At 33.3% G+C, this 12,814-nt stretch overlaps 1 protein-coding gene across 1 annotated transcript; it reads right to left on the reverse strand.

Annotated features, from left to right (window-relative positions):
- Positions 1–4,293: 4,293 nt before the first annotated feature.
- Positions 4,294–5,472, reverse strand: LOC107176463 (hypothetical protein). Its single transcript, XM_015528983.3, has one exon. The coding sequence runs from the start codon at positions 5,192–5,194 to the stop codon at positions 4,586–4,588; it is 609 nt and encodes a 202-aa protein (XP_015384469.1). The 5' UTR covers positions 5,195–5,472; the 3' UTR covers positions 4,294–4,585.
- Between the last annotated feature and the right edge of the window lie 7,342 nt (positions 5,473–12,814).

Here is a 12,814-nt window from a genome sequence, read left to right on the forward strand (position 1 = left end):
TGTACTTATATAATAATGTAAGATAACAAACTCATTTTATTATTTATTACAAACGACTCTTACTCACATATAAACTGACATAGAGTGATACACTCACGGAAGCATACACATCATTAGTGGTTGTAGTAGTTTTCTACACTTCTATTTCCATTTTAGGGTGGGGCTCTCTAATATCTCTATTCACATCCAGGCCCCCACTGTTTTTTTTGCCTCATTAACCCCCTATTATATTTATTATTTGTTTTCAACTTAAAATACTAAAAATGGCATAAAAGAACTTTTAATTTCCCTACGGATTTCAGCATTAATGATAATAATTTCTCTCTCTTTTAAAACCACACGGTTGTTTAGCAGATAATATTGAACCATCAAATAGTGACAGAGAAATTGGTTTTTTTTTGTTTTATTTTTTAATTGTCGCTATTGTTATTTAATTTATATAACAATTAGTAAATTATAAATGGTTAGTGGGATACAATACAAGAGATGGATTTGATTTATTGGACTCTAATTATAGTTCTTTTTCTTACTTCAGACTTCATATCTGATTTTGATATCTCATATAGTTTGGTTTAGATGGGAGATGGATTTGATTTATTGGATTCTAATTATAGGAGTTTTTTTTCTTACATCCGACTTCCTAATTTTTTTTTTTTTGATGAATTGGGGCTCTAAGAAGAGCTAGAGAACAACAGAACGGGGGTGAGAAACCCCGTAAGAGTCGTGCAATAACAGAGCCCTAACGCCCAAAGGGGGGGAAGGGTACACAGTAAGGCCTAGCGGAATAGAAAAAGCGAGGTTCGCCATATAATCTGCAGCAAAATTTGCTTCTCTGTAGATGTGAGAGATGGAAACATGCCAATCCAATTTGAGATAATCTTTGATAGCCTGGACCAAGGGAGCATATTCATTGGTCATCACCGAAGGTCTAGCCACCAATTGAGTAACGCAAAGGCTATCCGTTTCAACTTTCAATCTGCGGATACCAGAATTCCATGCAAGCTGGATCCCTTGATATACGCCCCATAACTCCGCGACAGTAACAGAGCAAGAACCAATCATCATCCCAAAGCCTGTTAGCCAACGTCCTAAGTGATCTCGAATCAAACCACCTGCAGTAGAATTCCCTTGAGACTTGTGAGCACCATCCGTATTCAGAGTACACCAGGGCCACTCAGGAGGATGCCAAGAGATCCACATGTGAGTCCTAATATTCCTAGAGAGCAACGGGTGGTTATGAAGCTTGTGAATCTCCTCAGCTCTTGTATGGACATCCACCAACAAAGCCAAAGGGTCAAACATCAATTTGTTAAAGAGAAACTGGTTTCGCCAATACCAGATCCTCCATATCGCAACGCCAAAAAAAACAGCCCAGTTCGAAACATTCCCTACCTTACTATTAACAGCCAGATTCGAGCAGAGCCAAAGATGAAGCTGAGAATTAAAGAAACTGTGACGTTTGCTTGTCGGAATAATGTTGAGCCAAAACTGCTTAACCAACCAACAATCACGTAGAGCATGGGTAATATCTTCACACACAGCCCCACAACGATCACAACAAGGAGAGATGGGTAAGTGCCGCCGAGCCAACTCCGCCTTAGTTTTCAAACCAGCGTGAAACACCTGCCACAAGAAGATTCTCACGCTTTGAGGGCCTTTCCACTTCCATACTAACTGCCAATCTCTATCTTCAGACTTTGGATCGTACTCAGAGAGAGCCAAATACGCCGAGCTTGTAGAAAAAGCTCCGTGCTTTGAATGAGCCCAAAAGATAGTGTCCATGCCTTTCACGTGGGAAGGGGGGTGAAGAGCAGCTATTTGTAGAATAATATGGTTGGGAAGATATCGATCAAACCGAGGCCAACACCAAGCCCCATTTGCATCAACAAGATCTGCCACCTTACAATCCAAAATGCCCACAGGTATAGTATTTGTTGCGTAGGCGATTAAGGGGACCGTATCAGTGATCCAAAGATCCCACCAAAAACGAGCAGATTGACCATCACCCAAACTCCAGCGCCTGCTTGCGAGAGCCTCACTCCAAACCTGCCCAAGAGACTTCCACAAGTGAGAACCATAGCGTGTTGGAAGGACGGGAGGCAAGTTGTAAGGATCCACTTTGTACTTCGAAATAAGGACCTGGACCCATAAATTATTCGGAGAGGAGATTATGCCCCAAGCTAGCTTCATGTGTAATGCCCGATTCATCATTGCCAAAGACTTGAAGCCAAGACCGCCAGAAGCTTTAGGCTTGCACACATTCTTCCAACTAACCATGTTGAGCTTCTGCTGAGGAGAAGAACCGCTCCAAATAAACCTCCTGCAAGCTCTATCGATTTTCTCACAAACCCCACGAGGAAGGGAAACAGTCTGCATAACATAGATGGGAATTGCCTGGAGAACAGACTGAGCTAGAGTGATACGGCCAGCCAAGGACAAGTGATAGGCATTCCAACCCGACAGTCGCTTCTCCACCTTATCGATGATCCCCTGATACATATTGGTAGAAACCCTTGAATGATGAAGAGGGACCCCAAGGTATTTACCGAGGTCAGAAGTAACTGAGAAGCCAAGAAGACCCGAAATTGCAGAGACATCTCTGGCACCTATGTTCTTTGAAAAATAAAGCAGAGTTTTACTGGCTTGATTTTGATATTTCATATAGTTTGGTTCAGAGATAAACAAATAAATAGATAAAAAATGAGGGAGGGATGACCGATACAAGAAGAGAAGCCATTAAATTACTTTTAATGGTAAGGGTGATTATTGAATTAAGTACCTATAATAAAAGATTGTATATATTTTTAAATATTTTAATGCTAAATATTTTACAAGTAAAGGTCGGTGAGGGATTCGGCTGTGACTACAACTTTTTTTTTAAAAAAAATTTCTTTGAAAACATGAGATAAGTGATTTGTGTGTGTGTGTGTGTGTGTGTGTGTGTGTGTGTGTGTGTGTGTGTGTGTGTGTGTGTGTGTGTGTATGGTAACATTCTCACTTCACTTTCGTGTTAAATATAAACGTAACACTCCCTGGGGCCATTTCTTACTATTTTGTTCAGTCTAGTTGCCGTGAGCAAACTAAATATACATATTTTGTGCATCTAAATATTTAGCAGTATTTAGTTCTAATCATCTTAACATCTACATATATTAATACACTCCATAGTCCATATACTGAGATATTTTGTAATCATAAATAATCTATTAAACTAATCATTTAAAAAAGAAAAAAAAAGACATTGGTTTCTTAGTAAACATCGAAGTAAAGAGACAATCTTAGAACTTATAAAATTTTTCGTTCGTTAGTGTTAGCAGATTCTTTTTCTGTATCAATACCAGTAAGCAGTAAAATGATCTCAACTATTGACGGCGATTAAAATTTTGAACGGATTGATATTAATTAAAATTCGGACCTGATGATATATAAACTTAAGTCAAATTGTATTATATATAAAAAGGGAGAAAAAAAAAATTCATATGGGTTTTAAGATGCTATCCCGGGACCAGCACCGGGGTTCGGGGGAAGCAAATGAAGTTTAATATTGAGCATGGAATCAAATAATATCTGAAGATGAGATTATTGTACATACGTCTCACACACAAATGAACAAATTACATTTTAATTTTATCCCCACCCCCACAGGCAAACAAAACCGCCGCCCCCTTATTGGCCACAAAAAAAAAAAAAATTATCTTATGGACCACTCTCTTAGCAATAGCATTATTTTATATTAACAATTACGTCTCCAAATTGCCCTCAAGGGGCAAAAAATAAATAAAGCTAAGATCTAAACCTACTATCTACAGAGAGTGATTTTTTTTTTTTTTTTTTGTGGGAATGGGTCAGTGACAATTCTCAAGAACAAGTAATTAATCTGGGTAATGTAAAAACAATCCTACACATAGACATAGAGTACATTAACAGAGGAGGTACTTGTTGATTTAGTATGTGGCACATGGGTTGCGTTAGTTTCCCAAACCTCAGGAAAGCCGAGGTCTACTAAAATTGCTCCCCATAGTAATGTATTTTAATATATATTTTTTTAGTGTAGGGTTTTAGCTCATTCACTTCTCTAGCTAGCTATTGAATCTGTAGATGGCATAGTTCCACTTCTGTAATAATATAAAGCTTCTTCTTTTTTTTCCCCCTTTTCTTTCTTTCTTTGATATGTGGGGAATATAAAGCTTAAGCACCAGTAACTCAAAAGTGATTGATTCATCAAACGTATGCCTAGAATTGAACATTTTGTCATCAATTCAATTAAATATATATATATAGACAAGCTAACCATATGAATGATTAATGATTAGTTTAACGGAAAAGACGTACAATATTTCAATATTTGATAATAAATGCTTCTTCACTAACCCTAGCTAAAGCTAGAGAGACCCGACCACTGTTTGTTTGGTGGGACGGATGATTGGAGTAATTACGTTGCGTTTTTGCAATATTCCCCGTTCCAAAATCCAAATAGTTGCTCCACCCAACAATATATATACAATTAACGACCTTAAACCTTAATTAATCCTTTACGCATGAATTATTTAATTTAATAATCATGCCTCCTCTGATTAATTTTTAATTAATCAACCGACGACCAAACAGCACAGCATGAGCTGTAGCAGCAACTCTTCTCTGATCTTCTCCTGCGCTCGTCCCATAACCTAACTACGTTGCCATTAACCACCGTCAGATCCTGGCAACGGTACCACCCCATATCCCCTATTCTCGCTCTCATTCTCACTCCCTCCCACTCCCGCCAATCGACACAACTACTGACGCCGTCACTGTCAGCATCGTCCCTCCATTCTTTAACCACCGACGTGGCCTCTCCGTCTCCGTGAACCTCCGTCTGTCCTTCTTCGTAATAATAGAATGTATACTTCGACCCCTCTGTCACCCCGTCGACGTCGTTAGCTGACGGAAGAGCTGGAATGGGACAGGGAGGTGCAGCGTCAGCGGAGGAGGCATTGGCTGGCGGCCGGGCCAACTGGGACCCACTTGTATTTCGATCAATAAGAGGTTGTTGGTGGTCGGGCTTGTCCGAAAACGAGGTGGTTCTGATCCTCCAAAAGCTGATGGCGGCGGTTATAACGGCGACCCACGCCCACAGATTATTGACGACGGTGAAAACACCGAAGGTGGCGTAATTGAATGCAAGCGCTTCGAGAGGAGACGATGTATCTAACATGTTGTTCGTGATTGATAGAATTTATATATCGTTGTTGGAGATGAAATGAAGCGCCTAATTAATTTTGCTGTTTTTTTTTTTTTTTTCTCCCTCTCTTTGTGGGCGAATGGAAAGAGGCTCACCAGCCGAAATGAATATAAGGAGAGACGGGAGAGGACGTGAGCGGTTGGATGAGGCAAGTGGAGAGCGGGGATCTGATGAGAGATGCCGAGAATCGAGACCCAAGATGCCTTTTGTTAAGGAAGATCCAATATTTATACCCAATGATAGGTTTCTGGATTGACACGTGTAAGGTGTCTCCCCGAATCCTTTCCTGCCCCTTTTGAAAACTGACCACATAAGCAACGTGACAGCCAGGTGACGCTGTTGCACGTGCGAACACCTATTGGCTTGCGGGGTTGCTAAGGACTCAAAGACTGTGGACTAGAATCTTAACCGCGGACACGTTTGCCTTTGCTCATTTTATATTTTCACTCAATTGTCATGTCGTGTAAATGAGTGGTCGTGGATGAGGTGTGTTTAATTAATACACATACATACATACATACATACATATACATACATACATATGTATATAATTAAATTTAATATAACTATTATATAGATAGTATTTTTTAAAAATAAATGCATATATATCATGATATTATTTATTTATTATATAACTAATAGAATACTTCTTATGTATTTTTAAATTTCTATGCATCCCTTGTGTCGTGTGATGAATAAATAAAAAAGTTCAATTTGTGGCTATGTGATTCATTTAGTAGGTTTGGCTGTTAGGTTAAGAAAGTTGGAAAAATTGCTGAAATAATTTAAAATTATGACCTATTTATAAATGTTCCCTACTTATCATTTTCATTGTATCCAAATACGAGTGTTTTGCTTTGAATATAATTTGTTCCATGAGATTGCTAATAGACCTATCAATAAGTTGATCGTTAATTCATGAATAAGTGATATGTCATTATTTATTATTGTGAGATATCATTTAGGGGTACTTATGCCTTAAATATCTATTTTCACTTATTCAAATAAGAAAGATAATAAATGAACTAATTTTATAAATTAACCATAATTTTGAGCTATTTCTATAAATATCCCAAGAAGGTTTGGTAGATGTGAATTCGATGCAAGCAAGACATTATTGATGCGAATATATAATATAATATACCAACGAAAGATAATTGACCGAGGACAGCATCTATTAATTACCTAACAACAAAAGGAGTAGGTGAAGGTCGGTTTGTTCAAACTTGGAAACCACTGGTAACTATTACTCTTTACTTAGAAGTAGAACCCTCGTTCATTTGAGCAGATTTTCAAATTAAAATTTTTTCTTCAACTTTTTTTTTTAAATTTAAATGAGGATAGAAGGTTTTCATTTGTTACATGAAAAATCTTGTCTATTATTATTACTCAAATTTGAGTTATTGCGAGCGCAAAATTCATTTATAGTTAACTAAATTATAGCGCCTAAAGAACTTGTTCAGTAAACTAAAGTTGGTTGGTGTGAGTGGTTCGCCACTTTCACTCCTTAAGAGAAGTTAGGAGTTCAAGCCCCGCTCTCGTATGGAATCACCACTTTAGACAGCACTTTACCACTTACGGATCGATCCGGTGCGAGAAGGGATTAGTCGGAGTTATGGTACAGGCTTAAAAGTGCCTCCCACAGTTGAAGCCCACTCAGGATCACCTCGTGGTTGAGACAAAAAAAAAAGAACATGTTCAGTATTGCATCAAGATAAGTTTTAATAAACTTTTGATGCCAATATAAATTGATTTATGTAAGAATAATCTTTTATTAGTTTCATCTTTGATTTTACAAAAAGAAAAAAAAAAGGAGACATTTTTGACAATAAAAGTATGGAAAGCGATACATGTGAAACCAATAATGTCTCAAAGTCTTTGTTTCTAGCAAGGACTGCTATGAGCTTCAAAGGCTGAAGAGAACTGAGAATGACAAGCCAATAGCATCAAATCCATGGAACTGTTATTAGGCAACAACAAAATATTATGAAAAAAAGATAGAAGCAGCCTTGAGAGCGTAATAAGAGAAGTAATCTTATGGAAAAAAATCGCGTCTAATTTTAGGCAACAAGAAGTTAACCCACCTGACTAATCACTACAGATTAGAACAAATATCACTCGCATTCACATATCCAGGGCAAAATACCGCCAAGATACCAAATATAGCGGGCGCCTGGCTGGCTAGAAATTAGATGCTTCAGTTGTTGAAAATAAATGAAGAAATTATCGAAAGCGTGACTTAATTTCTGACTTTCCAAAAGTTATATAGAGGACAAATCAAAACATGAAAATATTTTAAACCTATTTTTGAGGCTATTTCGTCCTCGATTTGACGAGTGTAGGCCCAACCTAGTAGTCCTTTTGGGTAGGAGGAGCTCGGCCCATACTCTTCACTGATGTAGTTACTACTATGAGTACTCAAAGTACATAACATCATCATTAAAGAATAAAAAAGATCCATAACAAAATAAAATAAAATAAAATCATTTTGGGTCTCTTATAAATTTTGTGCTAATTGTTCTACTAATTTTTGTACATACATCGATACTCTAAACTATTAGAGTTGACTATTAGCACCGCTCCAAAATGGGAGCCCTTATATTACAATTAATATAACATACACACTCAACAACAACCACATAAATGATGGGCCCACACAATTTATGTGGTTGTTGTTAAGTGTGTATGTTACATTAATTGTAACATAGCATTTGCCCTCCAAAATTCTCTTAAAATCATTTTTTTAGTTATATTCTATTTAATACTAAAAATATCATCTTTTTTTTTTCAAATAAACCCCTTTTTTAGACCTTCTTTCTTTACAAAGTTAAAAAATAAAAACTTCCAAAAATAAAAATAATTAATATAAAAAAAGAAAGAAAAAGAAATAAATATTAATGTTTTAAGTTTGTGCAAATGGATTATATAGACGAGATTAAATAAAATGTAAAAGAGAAAGAAAACAAATATGATTCAATTAGTTTTGGGTCCCAAGGGATGTATAACTGACTCTATTGATTTATTATTGAGCTACAGTCAATGATTCAACCTGGGTATAGATTTCAATTTGTTAATTATAGAGTGTTTAATCATTGGTGGAAGGCATTCTAGGTATTGCAAGATGTTATCTCTTGAGTTTTGGTAATACATGCAGATTTCATTTTAAAAGAAAAATAATGAAAGAGAATAACATAAATGGATTGATTTTGTTTGTATTTATTCTTTAATATAATTTTAATTGAACAAGGATTTATGAGGATTTTGGAGAGAAGCTAATAGTCTCACTTAAACTATTATTATTATAATAATGTTAGTAATTATAACATTTGAGACTTAACTTGAGTCTCAATACTATATCATTGATTTATTGCATGACGAATTTCATAGATAGTTTGTAAAATAAAGTAACCAACAACCAACTGATGAATCTCACGTCAGTTGAGACTGAAATTAAAATTTTGATATTATTATTGTTATTATTTCTTTAAAATGAGCGATCGAATTGTGGCCTTAAAAAGACACAAGACATGGAGAGAACAATTTAGTTTTTTGTGATAAACAATTAAAGTGCTCCGCGGATAATATAATGGCCATTAAAAACATGTGCTACGGCTACATTGCTTTTATTTTTGAAACATTCGTCTTCATTTAAATTGAAAAAATCAAATTTAAATTATAAAAGCAATGAGATTTAAAAAAAAATTATGATATCAATTTTTTTTTTCATACAGTATGTCCGCATTAAAAAAGAAAAAGAGGGCACTCGTATGTGTGTAGTTCATTCATGTAAATTTGTTTGTGTAATTCTATTCATTATTATTATTAGCTGAAGCGTGAAGGATTCGAAACCACTAGATGCATTAATGTATGACTATTAGTAGGTAGGATTTTAAATGAATTGTTGTAGTGTGGATTCCTCCTACTCCAGTGTTTTAGAGTGGGGAGTGAGATTCTCATTCTCATGGGAGGAGGTGGGAGTAAGGATGGCAAAATAACCCGGACCCGGACGAACCTGGATAATCCGGGCCGGTTTAAACCCGTACCGGAGTGCAAAAAAATTTGGATCCAGGTTTGGGATAACCCGTATATCCAGAACCCAGACCTGAATATTTTTTTTAATTAATTATATTTATTAGTTAATATAAATACAAACATAAAAAAAACCCTAATTATATTTCTATCTTTCTACTCACAGACACAAACGCATTGAAGCTGTGCCGCCTGCCGCTGCTGCAGCAAAGTGCCAAAGTCAAACAACCATCGGTTGGGATCGCCACTGTCACAAGCTTGTGTTCCCCACCATCGCAACTTGTTTGGTTCACCACCGTTACATGCTTGCAGCTTGGTAGCTCCTCTATTCATCATCATCGATAGTCTTTTTTGAGTTGTGACAGCTCACCTTCACCATCGGCTGCCGTGAACACCAGCGTCGCATGCTTGTAGGAGGACGTGCATTAGTTGGCAAGTACAAATCTGAGCCCCAAAATGAATTTTCAAAGCAAAATACAGTTCATTCACGGTCGTATCAAAATCAAACCCAAGCTTTTCCCCAAATTGGAATATCATTTTGTTCTGGTTCTTTACAACCTCCAATTAGAATTAAAAGATCATTTTAGTAGGAGCTATTCTCCAATATATTTGCTGTGTATTTAATTGACTACTAAAGTGACCTTTTTGTCTTTTTTTTTTTTTTTCAAGCAATGTGTTTACATGACTTTTTTCTGTTTTGATTTGAATTTGCCTTATAATTAATTCAAATTTCTCGCTCGTGTCCACGGGAGGATTTCTAGAATCGTAGAAATTGATTTATTGATACGGGTTCAAAACCCGGACCGGACCGGGATGGAAAAAAATTGGGTTTTAATCCGGGTCCAGGAGAAAGAAAATCGCGTCTGTCTCCAGAACCGGAACTGGGAAGGCTAAACCCGGACTCGGATTTTGCCATCCCTAGGTGGGAGTGGGAATCTACTCCTCCTCTTCCCTTTTTACCCTTATATTTAAAATAAAATAAATAATATCATATTTATTTAAATAATATCATTATATTATATTATAAATTACATTTATCAAAAAAATAAACATACTTATTTTATTAAATTTAATAAAATAAAATAAATAATATTATATTTATTTAAATAATATTAGTATGTTATTTTATAAATTAAATTTATTAAAATATTAATATTAAACATATTACATATAATATTATTATATTTAGTTAAAAATAATAATTTACATTGATTCTAAGTTAAAATTACTTAAGAATAATATTATTATACTCATAGAGAATTAATAATATTACTATATTTTATCTTTATTTGAAAATATAATATTATTATATTTATTTAATTAATAATAATAAATATTTTATTTTAAGAAAATATTAATTTTGTACTGTATTATCAATGATAGTATTTCATTTGTGTTGCTATTATTAATAATTTTTTTATTTACATAATTCAAATTAAAATTAATAAAAAAATTATGATTTACATAATTAAGAATATTAATAATAATTATTAATTTATAAATACAATAAAATAAATATTTTATTTTTCAAATACATTTTTTATTAATTTTGTAATTAAAAATTATAATTCTTTAAATAAAGGTAATATTGTAATTTAAAATTATTTACTCTCAATTCAAGACAATTCTATACTCCCACTTCAGTGTAAGTAAATAATCTACCCCAACTCTCATTCCACACTTATAATCTCAGGATTCTTACTCCAATTCAAAATGTAAATGCTACCTGCTTTCTTTGTGACGGATTGGAGTTGAATTGAACCGTAGGCTTTCATTCAAACTTCTCCATTGCCATTCAAACTTCTCCATGTATTCAACCTTTCATACCAAGAAAGCAATGCGGATCTTTTATGCCCAAATACAAACAAAATCAATTTTCCAAACGTCCTTTTCACAATCAAAAAGTGTTTTTATGCATGCAATTCAGTCAAAGAAAGAGACAACTAAGTTTTAGTTTCATATATGGGGCATCAGTCATTCAGTTTTATGTTACAACCATTATAGATTTGTCTATTACTGATCACAAATTTATTAATGTTGTAAGTAAGGATATATAAATGCATGAAACTTAGAAATTGTAACAAACAAGTTAAGAAATGTAATTAAAAACTTATAATGATCGTGAGTTAATTATAAAGTAAATGAACTCATGTATTTGGATTTATTTTCAAACATACATACAATCAAACAGCCATCAATAAAGCTGCAGAAAAGTCCAAAAAAATAAAATTGGAACTAGGGAGGCCTAGAACTCAATTTTGATTTCGGTGTACTCACACTACTACAAGAAACAAAGAATATGGACACTGTTCATACTTTAACAAACTGTAAATGATCATGACCATATATTTCTTTTTTAATTTAGTAAATGTAAGTACAAAAAGTGAAAGCCATTATACACACACCTGATCTGATCTGAGATTTTAAAGTGTAGAAAAATTTGAGAAAACTCATAAATCATGCGGTTTACCACATTTTAAAATTGCGGATTACAATTTTTGTGTGTGTGTGTGTGAGTAAGAGAGAGAGAGAGAGACAGAGAGAGATACATTTTTTTGGGATAAAATAAGATGTATGGACACATTAAATCAATATCAGACACCTTAGAAGACAAAATCGTATGTGTAGTGTTTGCTTCACTTTCTTGTCTTAAATTTAGCACAACTCAAATAAGCATGAATCCCAAATTCATTTTAGAATTAAAACCAAAATTATTTACCTTCACATGATTTTTCGTTCAGACACTGCATCTATATATAAAAGGAAAATTATCACTGCACCACCTCTTTTTTGTATTATGTTCATCCAACTACCAAAAAATTCTAACATGTTCTCTACACCACTTTTTTTTTAAATTTGTATCAATTAGCCACTTTTTAACTAACACCGTTAAATAATTTAAATGAAATGATAATTTTACCCCTAAATAAATTAAAAGACCATTTTATTTTACAAAAACTTTGAAAAATAATAAAATTATAATTATAAAAATACCCCTAAATTTAATAAAAAATAAATCCCAAACAAAGGTGCTCAACTGATTTTTATTTAATTTAGATTTTGTAAAATTTTAATAATTGTTTTATTAAAAAATTATAATTTTGAAATTTTTTAATAAAAATGACTGAATTTATTTATTAAAAATTATAAATCTACAAAATTTTATTAAAATAACTGAATTTATTTATTAAAAAATAAATCCCAAAACTTTAATAATTTATGGGATTTTTATTAAATCATTTTACACAATTTTAATAATTATTTTTATTAAAAAATTATAATTTTGCAAAATTTTATTAAAATAACTGAATTTATTTATTAAAAATAAATCCCAAAATTTCAATAATTTAGGGGATTTTTATTAAATCCCAAAATTTTGTAATTATTTTTGTAATTATATTTTTTTAGATTTTTATTAAAAATAAAAATTCTAATTTTGAGATTTATTTTTTATTAAATTTAGGGGTATTTTTATAATTATAATTTTCTTATTTTTCAAGGTTTTTGTAAAATAAAATGGTCTTTTAATTTATTTAGGGGTAAAATTATCATTTCATTTAAATT

The sequence above is a fragment of the Citrus sinensis genome, chromosome 9 (assembly GCF_022201045.2).
Source record: "Citrus sinensis cultivar Valencia sweet orange chromosome 9, DVS_A1.0, whole genome shotgun sequence".
NCBI classification, from domain to species: Eukaryota; Viridiplantae; Streptophyta; class Magnoliopsida; order Sapindales; family Rutaceae; genus Citrus; species Citrus sinensis.